The sequence below is a fragment of the Chionomys nivalis genome, chromosome 9 (assembly GCF_950005125.1).
Source record: "Chionomys nivalis chromosome 9, mChiNiv1.1, whole genome shotgun sequence".
Classification (NCBI taxonomy): domain Eukaryota; kingdom Metazoa; phylum Chordata; class Mammalia; order Rodentia; family Cricetidae; genus Chionomys; species Chionomys nivalis.
Window position 1 is genome coordinate 54,519,961 of NC_080094.1, and position 16,213 is coordinate 54,536,173.

General features: G+C 48.1%; 1 protein-coding gene across 1 annotated transcript in view; it reads left to right on the forward strand.

Moving 5' to 3' along the window:
* Nucleotides 1-13,953, forward strand: part of Pla2g4e (phospholipase A2 group IVE) — a 74,828-nt gene extending 60,875 nt beyond the window's left edge. Inside the window, exons 13-20 of the mRNA XM_057781522.1 lie at nucleotides 1,639-1,861; nucleotides 5,832-5,946; nucleotides 6,408-6,545; nucleotides 8,620-8,727; nucleotides 9,197-9,400; nucleotides 10,303-10,469; nucleotides 11,627-11,810; nucleotides 12,130-13,953. Of these exons, the coding sequence (XP_057637505.1) occupies nucleotides 1,639-1,861; nucleotides 5,832-5,946; nucleotides 6,408-6,545; nucleotides 8,620-8,727; nucleotides 9,197-9,400; nucleotides 10,303-10,469; nucleotides 11,627-11,810; nucleotides 12,130-12,347 (1,357 nt within the window). The 3' untranslated portion in view covers nucleotides 12,348-13,953. The remainder of the gene's footprint in view (nucleotides 1-1,638; nucleotides 1,862-5,831; nucleotides 5,947-6,407; nucleotides 6,546-8,619; nucleotides 8,728-9,196; nucleotides 9,401-10,302; nucleotides 10,470-11,626; nucleotides 11,811-12,129) is intronic.
* The last annotated feature ends 2,260 nt before the right edge of the window (nucleotides 13,954-16,213 follow it).

Genomic DNA, 16,213 nt, shown 5'->3' on the forward strand with positions numbered 1-16,213 from the left:
AGAGAGAGAGAGAGAGGGAGGGAGGGAGGGAGGGAGGGAGGGAGGGAGGAAGGAAGGAAGGAAGGAAGGAAGGAAGGAAGGAAGGAAGGAAGGGAGAAAACACTAAATAGGTTTAGGGTAACCTTTTGAAAATAATAGAGCAAACTTTATGGAAGTTAGGATGCTATTTGTAGAAGAAATCTGATCATCTTCCATCTTTCTTTGGAACCAGCCCCAAGAAGGAGGCTCCTGTTTGTATCATTAGACATCCTTAGGCAAACCCCCTGCCACCAGGGAGCCCTCTGAGGCAGAAGAAAGAAGAGCCCTTCCTCATGTTGACATACAGAAGTTTAGTCCAGGCCAGCAGAGTCAGACAGATCCAGACTCCAGCTAAGGAAATCACTTACCTGGAGAAAAGCGGGTTGACATTGCTCAGGGTCATTCAGTTCATGACCTGGATTTTTTTAAACTGTCTTTAAAAAAATTTTTTTTAATTGTGTATGTGTGTGTTCAAGTGCCCACATGGAAGACAACTACAGGAGTTGTTTTTTTCTCTCACCATGTAGGTCCAAGGAATCAAACTAAGGTAGACATGCTTGTTGGCAAGTACCTTTACCTTCTGAGCCATCTTACTGTCCCCAAACCCAGACTTTGAACTCAATCCAGGGCCTGTGTTCAAAAGCTGCTCCCAAATAGCTATAAAATTAACTCACTTCAGCCGAGCCATGTCCCCGCTGGACTCCATGGGGCAAGCAGGAAACAGAGAAGACCTTGGGCCTAGCCTTGCTATTCCCACCCATCATAGTCCACATATAAGTTAAGAAGGAAAAGAGGAGGTGGAGAATGAGAAACGGGGAGAGAGGGAAGGAAGAAGAGCAAGGAGAGGAAATAAATCTTTTCAAAAATTATTTACGCGTATGCGTGTTCTGCCTGCATGGATGTCTGGGCGCCATGTGGGTGGCTGGTGCCTGCAGAAGCCAAGAGAGGAACTGGATCCCCTTGATTTGGAGTTACTGATGGTTGTAAGCTGTTGTGTGGGTACTGGAAATTGAATTGGGCTCCTCTGGAAGAGCAACCAATGCTCTTAATTCCCGAGCCCCAGGAAATACATCTTTAATTAATGTCCTATCATGGGGATGAGTATGGTACAACAGAGTAACCAGGATCTGGAGTCAGCCGATCCCGGGGTCAGATGTTGCCCCAGCCCTGTCTCACCACAGTTCTAGTTGTTCCACACAACGGTAACTTTTGCAATCTTTTTTTCACAAGAACTGTGTGAACTAGGTACATCAATCACAATTCTCACCACTTCAGTTAAGGAAACTGAGGCAAAGGATGATTAAGTAGCTTGTCCAGGATCACATAGCAAGTGAGTGGTAGAGCCTGGTTTTGAACCCAGGAAGATGTGGGCCTAGAATCCTAATCTCATTCAACATGGGCTTCCTGATGTGCAATAGGCATTCAAAGAGAGGAAGCAATCAATTATGAGAAGTAGTGCTTGCCTGACTCCCACCACAAGGTCCCCCCTCATTCCCTTTCCTCCAGGTCCTCTGCCAGGTTTAGGACTCCCCATGATCTGCCCATCTTCTGTCCTGTGAACATGGGGTTGGTCAGACCAGGGCAGGGGTAGCTCTGTCAGCTGTGTGTGTCTCTCTCCAGGACTATGGCTACCTTGTACAGTGACGCGGAGTGGTCTTCCAAAAACCTGGAGCCTGCTGTCTTTGAGGCCCGGAGACATGTTGTTAAAGACAAGATGCCGGCCCTGTTCCCAGATAATCTCTGCAAATGGCAAGAGGAACTCCGCCAGCACAGCCAGCAGGGCTACAAGACCAGTTTTACAGACTTTTGGGGCAAGTTGGTTGAGTACAGTCTAGGCGATAAGGTGGGTGTTCAGCTTTCCCGGGTTCCATCTGCCTAGAGTGATATCAAGTCTCATTCTTTCTTCTTCAGAGAGCCTGAACCTCTGACATTAGAGTAGATTAGATGATTAGATTAGATTAGATTAGATTAGATTAGATTAGATTAGATTAGATTAGATGTACCTGCAGGTACATCTCAGGCTGGAAGAATCGTGGGGTGTCCAAATACATATTGGGGAAAGATAGTGAGGTCATCTTTCATACCCTTTTCAGAGGACTGAGACCCTGTGTTGGGCCAACCTGGGCGCTCCCCTGCATAGATGAAGCATAGCTTCTGAAAGCCATATCTAAACATCTGTGGGAGAAAATGAGAAAGAAGCTGGGCCAAGCAAGAGTGCTGTCAGCCATGCCTCCATTCTGACCCCGCATGGAGGAGAGATAGAAAAGTCAAGTAAAGCATACATTATGTGAATGCTGTGTGGCCTAGGAAGGCTCACAGCAAGGACTTGTGGGTCCTTTGGTCCACATACCTATGTGCTGCATTTTCCCCGGATAAGCCTGCCTTAGCATCTCATCATTAGGTCCAAGGAAATGTGGGCCCAGCATAGACAGCCATAGATTACAGGGTGCAGCAGCCAGCACCCTTCAGTGTTGTTCTTGGTCACCGAAAGTCCACATGGTCCATTTTCACGGCCACCACAAGGAAAGAGACCTGGCAAGGTTCCTTCCTGTTCTAAGAGTCAACAACTGAGTGACATATGCCCCCAAAAGAGCCTGCCTGCGTGGGGTACAGCTGGCACAACCATGTGAGGTGTGGTAGAGTAGAGTGGGGAATCCCTAAGAGATGTGGTCCCGTACACCAGCATGAACTCAGCTACTGCCTATATCCGTCACACTAGGCTTTAGAAAGGAGCCACTGGTTGTTGCTTGGCTCCAAAGCAGTTTCCCACTTAGCTCTGTCTAGCCCACCAGATCTTGGCCCACTTCTAGAAGTGTCTTGGGGGCTCTGAAGTCAAAGCAGAACTTCCCAGAAGGAAGATGGACAGCATAATATCTTCCAACAGGTTCCCTCTGCTAGGTAATCAGATATTTTGTGTAGGTGGAGGCTTCTTGTTCCTGGATGGCCAGACCCCAAATAATCACACAGAAAATATATTAATTAAAACACTGCTTGGCCTATTAGCTCAGGCTTCTTATTAACTAACTCTTACATCTTAAATTAACCCATTCCTATTATTTTGTATTTTGCCAAGAGGCTTATTATTTTTCGGTAAGGGTCTAAAGCATCTGTCTCCGTTGGCAGCTACATAGCGTGTACTTGATTCCACCTACTATCTCTCTACATCTCTGTTCAGATCTTCCACCAGGCTTTACTCTGTTAAGTCACTGCCAGAAAGCAGGTTCTTTATTAACCAATGGCAATAAAACATATCAGAGCATTCAGAGGGGGAATCCCACATCAATTTTGGCCTGGGAAAATGACTTAATGGATGAAATGCTTACTTACCCAAACATGAAGCCAGGCGTTCAGATCCCCAGAACCCATGTAAAGACATGGAACTCTCTGTAATACCAGCACTCAGGAAGCAGATAAAGCATCCCTGGTTGGATAGTGAGAAATTGCTAAGTTCCAGATTCAGGGAGAGACCCTTAATAAATAGAGTGGAAAGCAATGGGGGAGGACATATGACATCAACGGAATGCACACACATGCACATGTACTCAAGTACCCACACACACATGCAAACATGCAAAAGTCTATGTGTGCATACCAAACATACATACACATCAAAAAGAAAAGGAAATGAGACATTTTGAGCAATCAATAACTTGACTCTCATTTTTTCTTGTTCTGAGATAAAGCCTCACATTATATAGCCCAGGCTATCCTGGGATTCACACTGGAGCTCAGGTTGACCTTGGATTTGTGGTGATTCTCTGGCTAGGACTGCTTCCATGTGCTTCCACACTGGGTCAGCTCCTATCTTTATAGTTACTTATTCCACTTACATTTTTTGATTTAAAGATGATCATTTAGAATTATTTTTGTGTGTGAGTGTTTACCTCCGTGTGTGTGTGCACCACATGTGTGCCTGGTGCCCACAGAGGTCCTCAGACAGAGCAGCCAGTGCTTTTCACCACTGAGTCACCTCCCCAGTCCTCATTTGCTCTTTTAACTGATTACCCCTGCGTGCCTGCAGCTATGCCGGCCATGAGGATTCCGAGAGGACTAACATGTGGTTCCAACCCATAACCTGACCTGCCTTTGACAACCCCTCTCTACCCTGACTCCATGATGACGCACAGGTGGAGGGCAGAGGCTAAGGGTGTTGGTTCTGGATTCAGATAAAATGGATCTGAATTCTTGTCCTGCTCTGCAGGACCAGGGTATCCACTATTCCTTAGTGAGAATTCCATCAGTGAATACTTAACATATTAAAATTAAAAGCTGAGCATGGTAGCACATACCGTAACCAGGGAGGCAGAGGATTGCCTCAAATTCAAGGCCAGCCAGAGCTACCTATAAAGATCCCATCTCAAACCAGGTATGGTAGTAGTGCATGCCTTTAATCCCAGCACTTGGAAAGCGGAGGCAGGCGGATCTTCTCTATGAGCTTGAGGCCAACCTGGTCTACATAATAAGTTCTAGGACAGCCAGGCTGTTTTATGACATAAAACAAAAAAAAAAAAGGACCCATCTCAAAAGAGGAAAAAAAAATTTTTTGGAGGTAGGTTCTCATCATGTATTCTTGGCCAGCTTAGAATTCACTATATAGACCGTGCTGGCTCAAATTCACCTTGTGTGTCTATGTGTTTCACCTCCATGTGTGTATGTGTACCTGGTACCCTTAGCGGTCAGAAGAGGAGCTTGGACTCCCCTGCCTCTGCCTCCCACATGATGGGATTAAAAGCATGCAATATCACAACAGGCGCCAAAAAAATAAAATGGTTTTAGCAATAATAATCAATAGCAGCCCACATAATGAGAAGAACACACCAATTGTTCTGAGCTAGAAGTCCAAGCATTTTTGAGGGCCTAGAGTGGAGAAGAACTAGGCTAGCGGAAGAGAAGCAAAGCTAGGAAGCTACAAGAAGACCTCTCTGATCTTCCACGCTAGCTATAGTGAGAGTCTCTCACCCTCCTCTAGCCCCCTTGACGGCAATAGCTGGCTGGGCTCTTTCTGTGGCTTTACTTCTAGGACATTTAACTCTGTATCGCCCAGATCTCTGGGTCCACTTGTGTTAAGCACCCTCTTTTGCTTCAAAGAAGACCTAAGAGATGTTGGGCACACATGTGTTTGCCCTTCCACCCAGGTTCACTTCAGTGAAGTCTTTGTGCACAGGGTAACCACGGACGGTCAGAGCTTGGGCACCTAGGACCTCAGCTTGGCCTCATTTGCGCTGGTTGATTCACTTTGGGACACGGCTGAAGTGGCCCAGGCATATCTGCAGGACTTGCCACACTGGCACACAACACAGATCTTGGAGGACTTGGGGCTTGCCTAGACTGTCCCATAGTTTCATGGTCCTAAGCCTCCAGTTGAGAAAGTGGGGGAAGGGGAGAGGGAAAGAGACTTGCTTCTTAAATTTTAAGGGTCAACACCAAGTTAATACAACAAAAATTCCTGGCAATGTTCAGGTTCCAAGGGTGATTGGGAGTAATGGCAATAAAAAGGGACCGTAGTGGCTTTTCCTACCTTTACCATATCCTCCATCCCCGAGATATGAGAATCCTCAGACCCTCCGCAAGAGACAGCTTTAAATTGCAGAGCTAAGCCCACCTCACTTATGGCCTGTGTTGCCAGACAGCCCAAGAACACTTACACATTCTCCAAGTGCCTTTGAGAGTTGACGTCAGGACTCCCTGCAGCTTATACAGCTCCCCAGGGTGGGGTGGGGAGGCTCTGGAGTCTGGAAATGGGTTCAGATAGTCCTCTTGTTCCTCACGAACCACTTGCGAGCCACCTCTCCTAACCACTGGTGTCCCTACAGAAAAATGATTGCAAACTGTCCGAGCAGCGTGCCGCCTTGTGCCAGGGGCAGAATCCTCTGCCCATCTACCTCACCATCAATGTCAAGGATGATGTAAGCAACCAGGATTTCAGAGGTAACACTGGTGGCTAGTGACTTAGGAGGGGATCCCTTCTTGGCGGGTACAGCACACACTTTGCCAGTCTCCACAGAACTCTCCCGCATGAGCCGGGGCGATTTCCCTTAGGCAGTGTCCCTTAGATTGCCAGGGCTTATCTGATGAGTCGGTGGGAAATGATGGTAGTGAAGATGAGACGCTAAGATATTTTTTTTTGGGGGGGGGGTGAGCTGCCCAAAAGGGAAGCCTAAAAGGGTCCGTTTTTGCTCCTGGTTATTCAGCTTTAAGAAGCAGAAGTTTGAGCCTCACAGCTTGCAGAGCTGTTTGGTTCAGCAGCAAACGCCCCCTTGCGTCCCACAACGGAATTGCGGTTTGCAATACTAAGTTCCCTGGGTCCCTGGAGCCAGCGCTGGTGGGCCGGGGGCGGGGCTGTGTGGATGGCTCCCCAACCGGAGACTGATATTGCTCCCTGTGTACAGAATGGTTCGAGTTCTCCCCCTACGAGGCGGGCATGCAGAAGTACGGGGCCTACGTTCCTACTGAACTATTCGGCTCCGAGTTCTTCATGGGGCGGCTGATGAAGAGGATGCCTGAGCTAGAGATGTGCTACATGCTAGGTGACTCCCTAGGATACTCAGTCCCAGTGTGGTGGGGTGTCCTGGACTAGTGGGATGACTGGGAGAATCTTGTGCCAGTGCTGGTTGCCTTGGTTAGCCTTGAACTCTTGAATTTCCTGGCTCTGCCACATAACATGAATCCAAGAGGGGCTCCTGAACCTACTTCCAGATTGTGAATGCCCTAATCTTGCTGTGACCCTTTAGGCCCAGAGAGACTTCAGTAAAGGACCCTACAGGACTCTCTCAGCACCCTGGTCTCCCATGGTCTATCTAGGGTCTGCTCAGAAGCAGCCTGGGTGAAAAAGCCTTCTAGAAAAATCACCATTCTGCCTTGCTCCCTGTCTGGCTCTAGGCAGCAGTGTGCCTGCTTCCAAGAAAGACTGAACCCCTCAGATCCCAGGCAGAGGGGACCCCAGCAGAAAGGACAGAGTCACTGGGAAAGCCTAGCCCAGCTTCCTGTTCTTTGCTCCCTGGTTCCTCAGAAGCCAGGTCACTGAGTGTAGTGGTCAGAAGGCAGGTCACTGAGTACAGGGGTCAGAAGGCAGGTCACTGAGTACAGGGGTCAGAAGGCAGGTCACTGAGTACAGGGGTTAGAAGGCAGGTCACTGAGTACAGGGGTCAGAAGGCAGGTCACTGAGTACAGGGGTCAGAAGGCAGGTCACTGAGTGCAGCGATCAGAAGGTAGGTTACTAAGTGCAGGAGTTCACTGTGACATCCACTGTAAAATCCACATCCACATCCACATGCCTACTGTGACGTCCGCTGTGATGTGCACTGTAACACTTACTGATACCCACTGTGATGTCCACTGTAACATCATCCACTGTGACACCATCCACGGTGACATCATCCACTGTGACACCACCCACTGTGACATCATCCACTATGACATCACCCACTGTGACATCACCCACTGTGACATCGCCCACTGTGATGTCCGCTGTGACATCATTAACTGTGATCTCACCTACTGTGACATCATCCACTGTGACATCACCCACTGTGACATCACCCACTGTGATGTCCACTGTTACATCATCAACTGTGATATCACCCACTGTGACATCACCCACTGTGACACCATCCACTGTGACATCACCCACTGTGACATCCACTCTTTGTTCTTGGCTTCAGAATCTTGTCTACAAACAAAATGGCCTAGAAAATAAGCCTATCTTTATGGCTTCAAGAGCAGCTATTTAAACATGCTTTATTTAAATAGGATGCCTACATTCCAGTTACTCCAAAGCAACCCATTCCAGAAAGTCTAACTTGAGTCCCATCTCGTTTATGATGTCCACACAGAAGCCCACAGTGCACAGTTCCTTCCTCTCTCCTGAGCCCCTACACTAAAGCCCTTGTGGTTCTGAAACCTATAGTCCAGCTTGAACTCACTTGCTAGCTGTGCAAAGTTGCCTAAATTGCCTAATTTCTCTGGAGCTGTTTCCTCAGGTCCAGATGAGAAATCTAAATAGAGCATATAATTGTTAGTACTGGCTTGTTATGATAGGGTCTCACTATCAACAGGTAGCCCAGGTAGACCTGAAGCCTACTATATAGCCTAGGCTAGTTTCAAATTCTTGTCGATCCTCTTGCCTTTGCCTTCCTACTGGGCTTACAAGAGTGAACCACCATATCTGGTTTTATTATTATTTCATAGTATTAGTATATAAAGTTTTATATAACCTTATAGTATTGTTATATAAATTTTACATTCAAAAGTAAGAGCTAGCCTTCTATGTATCAAGGCTTACTGCATGTCTTAAGTGCTTTCTCAGTGTGTGCTAAGGCAAGGGTGGAACTGGGTTTGAGCTCGAAGCCTGCACTTGTCAGTTACTAGCCCCCCTGCAGGTGTGTCCTAAGCACCCTCCTGCCCCCTGCCCTGAGGGAAAGGAGAAAAAGAGTCAAGGACTGGCACCATCAGCCATTGCATGGAACTGCTCAGTGGGAGTCAGAAATCCAAGTTCGTCCCACCTGCAAGCTGCCTGGTCTGGAGAAGGCATGGAGGCTAAGGCTCAGCCAGTGAAATTTAGGGGCCTGGCGAGAGCTGCTCAAGGCCTCTCCGCTTCTCTAGGTTTGTGGAGTAGCATCTTCTCCTTGAACCTGCTTGACGCCTGGAATCTGTCCCACACCTCAGAGGAGTTCTTCTACAGGTGGACAAGGGAGAAGCTGCATGACATCGGTAGGCGGCAGCCTGGCCTCCCCTCTTGGGTAATGGATCTATAGCGTGTGGACCATGAGCTAAGGACCGGTTGCCTGGCACTGCTCTCCTTCGTCCCCGTGATCCAGACAAGGGAAGGCAGTTGGGCCAGAGTGTTTTCCTTCACTGGGGGCAGGGGTGGGGGCAGGGTGGCTACAGGTGGTACTTGTGCCAAGGCCCAGAAGGATACCTCCAACATCCAGAGAGCTGATGGCCCTAGATCTCTGAGCACAGAGAAACACCAGACTTCTGGGCTCGCCATCCTCTCTGGAGCCTTCCTTCCTGGCTGTTCTCTTTCTCTCTCTCCGTACCTCCCCACCCTCGTCTCATACCTCTGTCCTAAGTCCTCTTGGGTTCAGAGCTAGGGCTTGGGCAAGGAAGGTGTGAACTGTACTTGGAATGGCTCGCTCTCCAACTTTTGTAACCTGCCTTTCATCCCTTCCCCCTACAGAAGATGATCCACTCCTGCCCGAAATCCCGAAATGTGACGCTAACCCCTTGGAGACCACAGTAGTGATCCCAGCATCATGGCTGTCCAACACCTTCCGAGAAATCCTCACGCACAGGCCCCTGGTGTCTGAGTTCCACAACTTCCTGTATGGATTGCAGCTGCACACTGACTACCTGCAACACGATCAGTTCTCTATGTGGAAAGGTACCCCACCCGGGAGCTTCTCCAGGCTGGCTCTCTTGGGAGGAAGATAAATAGAATTGAAGTTGCCATTGAGAAAGATGGTCTCCTTTGGTCATGTTAATGGGTAGAAACACAGCTGGCTTGGGCAAGGATGTGGGGGAGGGGGTGGGGACTAGCCCGTTTGTGGCTGAGGGCTTGAATGAATACAGCTCTGCCAGCAGGGGGCAATGCAGGCATTAATTAATTAATTGATTAACTGCAGAGTCTGAGCAATTGTCCCAGGGGCAGATGTTGACCCCATTGTACAAATGGAGAGATATGAGCACTTTTGGCAATATCTTTGGGGAACACCTTTCACTGTGAGTGGTGCCCCCATTGCAGTTGAGCAAGTATAGTCTCACAGCCCTAGATCTTAAACCACACTCTCATAGCTTTGATTCCGTGTGCCTCTCCTTGCTAAGGCTTTGGGGACAAGATCTAGGGCGCCTCCTCTCCCACCATGTAGAAATCTTTGATGTTTTATTTGACCACAGCCTGCGAAGTCCTTCAGTCTGGACCCATTATCCTTTTCCTTGCTATCTGGAGCAAAATAGGCAGATGTCTCTGGTCCATGGGTATCCCTAGTTTATAGGATGTTAAGCCCCTCCTTCTCCATAAGCTCCATGGATGGGTCATGGTAGGTTTGTGTGCATAACTCATAAAAAACTAGCTAAAGTCTCAAGAGCATGCTGTTATACATCAGCCCACCCAGAGAAGTAGGACTCAGTGCCTTAGAGAGGATGTGGGAGGCTAGAGGCTCGGGCTGAAGCAAGAAAGCTCCAGGCAGGGCAGTCTGGTCATATCAATGCCTTCACCCCCGCCCCCCACAGTGGACATCAGGGCACCGGGTAGGTAAGATGTTAACTAGAGGACTTGACTTTCAGACACTGTGCTGGACACCTTCCCAAACCAGCTGACACAGTTCACAAAGCATCTGAACCTGCTGGACACTGCCTTCTTTGTCAACTCCAGCTACGCACCCCTCCTTAGGCCGGAGAGAAAAGTCGATCTCATCATTCACCTCAATTACTGCGCGGGATCCCAGACAAAGGCAAGTAAAGCAGGAACTGCGCCAGCCCTGGCTGCTCCTGAGCAGTCACAGAGTCAGAGGCTCTACCAAGGAGACTTCACAGGTGTAAAATGGGAGAAGGTGCCGGGCTAGCGCACTCTGAGGCGGCCTCAGAGGAGCTCCCGTCATGCAGCGCGATGCAGGGTCAGAGGACCAAACCTCGCTGGCAACCAGCTGGCTCGCACATACTGGGATTTGGGGTTTGCCTGAACTCAGTGAATGGTAACTTAAGTTTTGCTTTTAAGCATCTGATGCGCTTGCCATTTTTCAGCTGAAAAAATATCTTGATGAGTTTGTAATATCTTGTTTTCAAAATAATCCTAGGGTCCATGTAATCACAGGGCTTCCATATGGTTAAAAGAGTTGGCAGCAGTGGTAGTAGTGGTATCATTATTATTATTATTATCATTATTATTATTATTATTATTAGTTTTCTCTTTAAAGGAAAACTCTGGCTTTTGGTTTTTGGTTGTTTCTTTTAGAATTTTTTTTGTTATTAACTTTGATACAATCCCATCCTGAAGCCAGGAAAAGAAAGGAATTATAGACAGATGACTAGAATGGAAGCAATAGTCGTGACCTAAGCTCGTAAAGAAGCAACCGTGTGCTTCCCTACCCAGGACCTCACCTGGCCTTGCACCAGCTCCTTATGGTAGACTGCACAGCTGCTATTACCCCTAAGACACAGAGGAGGGGAGCAAGACTGGAGGCGTATGCAAATAAGGCCATTATGGGACTGGGAGTTCTTTGTGACTTAAAAGGAACTTTTTCAAAGTCCAGCCTTCAGACACTGTCACTTCCAAAATCTCTGAGTGGTCAGTCAGGACTCCAGGCCCCAGTGTCTGTCAGTCTCACAGAGGCCACCCCTGTGTCCCCACATCTGTCTTTGGGGGAAGCAGCAGCTGCGGGGCTTCTGTGTTTTTATTCAGGGGAGGAACTTTCATCGGGATGGACCCCAGACCACTGCCTGGACCTTTTGTCCTAACCTGGCTTTCTTCTTAAAATACCACACAGTGGGAAAGAAGTTTGGGACCAGATTTAGCTAGAAAAAAAAAAAAATCAGGAAACCAGACCCAGGATCTCTGTGGGGCTCTCCCCCCAAGTTCTAACGTTCAAAGTGTCCTCCCATGACGTTACAGCCCCTGAAACAAACCTGTGAGTACTGCACCACGCAGAACATCCCCTTCCCCAGCTACTGCATCCAGGAGGATGACAAAAGTCTCAAGGAGTGTTACCTGATGGAGAATCCGCAGGAACCTGATGCCCCCATCGTGGCTTACTTCCCGCTCATCAATGACACCTTCCAGAAGTACAAGGCCCCAGGTGAGCTCCCAGCATCTGCTGGACACAGGCAAATGCCCCTGTTGTTAGACTTACAGAATCTTCTGAAGATCCCAAAGGGGAGGCCTGACTTAGCTCTAGTCTGAACCCAGAGAATTCACTCCATCCTCTCCCATGAACTGGCAACATAGTCTCCTGTTCTTTTGGTCATTCAACCATTTATTGATACCCAGCTATGTGGATAAACCTGAAATAGATAAACTATGCCTTAGATAGGTGTGTGTGTGTGCACGCGTGCGCACCGCGCTCAAACAAGTCCTTACAGCCAACCATAATCTGTAGCAAATCCTCTTGCCCCAAGGTGTAGAACGAAGTCCTGAGGAGCTGGAACTGGGCCAGCTGAACATCTATGGCGCCAAGTCTCCCTATGCCACCAAGGAACTGACGTACACAGAGGCTGCTTTCGACAAGCTGGTGAAGCTCTCAGAATATAATATCCTCAATAACAAAGACGCGCTCATTCAGGCTGTGAGGCTGGCGGTGGAGAAGAAGCGCATGAAGAGCCAGTGTCCCTCCTAGGCCTGGGGAGCCCTGCTTATCCTGTGTCTGCTTCTATTGTCAGAAGCATCAGCCCTCAAAGCCTGACCTCACACACTGCTGTTGCCCCGCTTTCTGGCCAGGGGTGCAGGCGGCTTGGCCTGGGCTTTCTAGCGCAACATTACAAAGGAACGAGGAAGAGAGAGAAAGGAAAGAAGAAAGAATCGATCAAGTTTTACACTCCTGGAGTTTCTCTCCACTTCCCAGCCTGGAAGGTACCATGTTCGCAGACTCCTGCACAGTCTCAAATGTAGAACGCAGATGTGGCCTTCCTCCTCCTATGACTGGAGAAACGCCCAGGAAGACTGAGAACTGCTCTAAGTTCCTCGGGAAAATGCTTTGTAAACTTAATGTGATTGCATCCTTGGAATTTTTGTTGTCAACAGTATTTTGTGATTTATTTTTATTTTTATTTTTTACTATGATGACATGACAAAGAGAGTATTAGTGGAAAGCCTAGTCTCCGACGCAACAAAGCCAGACCGGTGACCAACCCGTGTCACTGATGCTGTTTCAGCCACGAGAGCCCTGGGCTGGTGTGCTCCAACCCTGATCAGGATCAGGTCACCCAGCCCCAGGAAAATCAGGCCTTGCTAGAATGCAGCATAAACCCACAGAGTGCGGGTCTAGGATGCCATTCCGGGAGGCTTGGGCAGGCTGTGGGTACCAGTTCAGTGGCATGAAGCCGTCCAGTGCCATCCGCGCTCTCTGACATCTCTCTGGCTTCCAGATGCAGTTATTTATTTCTGAGTTGATCCTCTTATTTATCACAGAAAACACCACCACCAGTTTCTCTAAGTTCTTATGAAGTGACTCAGGGAATAAGGTTAGGAAGGACGGCCTCAGAATGGCGACTTAGGACCCTGAGAAAGACCTCAGCTCTGGAAGGGAGTATCTGATGAGCTCTGAGCACAGACACCAGACTCCAGGCTTCACTGATAGATCAGAACACAAGCCCCTGTAGTGAGAAGACAGAAGCTGAAGGGCAGTGAGGCCTATGACCTGCACTGAGCCCAACAAACCTGGAGGACAAGGCCCTTTTTCTGAGCCACGTGATCCCACCACAGTCCTTGCTTGTTGAGAGATGAATGGTACCAGACATTTTTGTTCATTTGTTTTAAATGGGCGCCTGTTTCCATCACTGATATTCAGAATGTGATTGGGGCTATAAACCTAGCCACACTACAAGAACCTATACTGTGAAGAGATTGGTGCCCCTCTCCAGCCTCACCTGCCCCCAGGTGACTCCCCTGTGGGAAGAATGGATTTACCACACATTTCTATCAACTTGGAGAATGTGAGCCCACAGACTCCTTTGAGCCATTGGTAAACTGGTCTTCTTGCCCTGCAGAACTGGTCCCTATACCCGCATGATGCTGACATGAGTTGAATGTCCCTCATCTCCTCTAGCCCTCTATTGGCATAGCTGGCTGCCATTGTCTTCCCTCCCTCATGTGGGGAGAAGGCTCTGAACTGAGCCAGAATAGGACCTGCATCTTGTAAAGCAAAGACAGCCGCGCCTTGGACTCACCACAGCATGTGAAGTTTATAAGATCACTGTACAATTTGAGCACAGAATAAAGTGGTCACGGGGGTGAATGTTGGCCCATCTGCTTTCATTATCTGCTGCTACAAAGCACTCCTGACATGGATCCCCATTCTTGCCCATACCCCTGCCTCTACTCCTGTTCCCCACAATTCTCAGCTACTAGGGGTAGAAGAAGCCTGATGCACATAAGCCTCTTCAGAGAGCTTTGTTGCCTGCTCCGGGGGTGGCCACTGCTTTCGGTGAGGCCTCCCCTGTTTTTCTGAAACTCTCATCAGCTAGTGGAGTACTACCTGAGGCAGACCAGGATGCTCCCAGCCCATGTGCTCGGCAGGAGGAGCTGAAGGAAGCCGAATGACGGCTTACATCAGTGGCCAGCGCATGCTTGTGCACAGCAGGCTGAAAACCATTTGCTTCCCAGGAACTTAGGTTTGGGTTGTGTCAGTTAGTGAGAGAGGGTCACAGCCCAACACTGTCACTCTCAGTATCCTGAGGAGTGCCCCTAAGCTTTAGGAACATTGGTTAAGGTCAAACTGGGATTCCTAGCTTCAACACAGAAAGAATTTCAGGATGACCTGGAATTGTGAAGAACAGCTGGTGTTTTCATTAAGGACATTTCTAAAAAATTTTTTATTGTTTTTATTAAGCTATATTTTTTTTCTCCACTCCTCTCCTATCCTCTCCCCTCCTCTTCTGCCCTCTTCCATGGTGCCCATGCTCCCAGTTTACTCAGAAGATCTTGTCTTTTTCTACTTCTCATGTAGATTAGATCAATGTATGTCTCTCTTAGTGTCCTCATTGTTGGCTAGATTCTCTGGGATTGTGAATTCTAGGCTGATTTTTCTTTGCTTTATGTCTAAAAACCACTTATGAGTGAGTACATATGATGTTTGTCTTTCTGGGCCTGGGTTACCTCACTCAATATTATATTTTCTAGTTCCATCCATTTGCCCACAAATTTCAAGATGTCATTATTTTTTTCTGCTGTGTAGTACTCCATTGTATAAATGTACCATATTTTCCTTACCCATTCTTTGGTTGAGGGACATTTAGGTTGTTTCCAGGTTCTGGCTATGACAAACAAAGCTGCTATGAACATAGATGAGTATATGTCCTTGTGGTACAATTGAGCATTCTTTGGATATATACCCAAAAGTGGTATTACTGGGTCTTGAGGAAGGGTGTTTCTTAATTTTCTGAGAAATCGCCATACTAATATCCAAAGCAGCTGGACCAGTTTGCACTCCCACCAGCAATGAAGGAGTGTTCCCTTTACCCCACATCCTCTCCAGCATAAGTTGTCCATTAAGGACATTTTAATATAGGCTTAAGTAGTAGGGTTAAGACTGAGAGGAGCCCCAGAGGAAAAAAAAGATTCACCCAAGTGGGAGTGTGCTCTTCCTACGGGGAGTGGGGGAGAGTGAGGCGTGCCAAAGTCTGAGTATAGGTCTGCAGGGAGAGCAAGCAGTTCATGTCTTAGCACTAGCCGTGTAGACATTTTTTTTTTTTTTTTTTTTTTTTTTTTTTTTTTTTTTTTTTTTCTAGACAGGGTTTCTCTGTAGCTTTGGTGCCTGTCCCGGAACTAGCTCTTGTAGACCAGGCTGGCCTCGAACTCCCAGAGATCCGCCTGCCTCTGTCTCCCGAGTGCTGGGATTAAAGGCGTGCGCCACCACCGCCCGACCTTCCGTGTAGACATTTTATTGGCTGCCAAGAAGTCCCTTTTTCCTTCTTCCTCCCCACCCTCTACTGAGATGAGGCATGAGGTGGCTCCAGAGATGCACTGGATAAAATCATAATCTGATAAGGTAAAACCAGGAGCCAGAGCCAGCAGGATGACTCAACAAGTAAAGTTCAAAACCAAACCAAACCTCATACAAGCCTGGAAACCTGAGTCCAGACCCCAGAGCCCACATAAAGGTGTAGAGAAGTGCACTGTGGCACACGCGCACATGCACACAGATATGTCTTGCATACTAACATGTTTCTGCTTTATTAAGAGGAAGGGGAAAACCCAGAAGCCCCTAGGGTTGACCAGGGAGTTGAATGTGTCTTTTCTTTGTAAACGGGATTTCTGGTGAGATTCCCAGAAAACTGCAGACTTGTGGCTGGGAAGAGTGAAAGGCCTTAAGCATTTGTTAATCATGTTGGAATTCTTGTTCTCTTCCTGGTTAGAGACTTCTACTCGATGCTTTGGTAGGAGCTCTTTTTCCTTTATCATGTTTCCGAAATCTCCCTCATTCTATCCTCCCACAGCTAGGGGGAGCCATGGGAAGACTCCCAGGCCATGGTGGCTGAGTCCCAT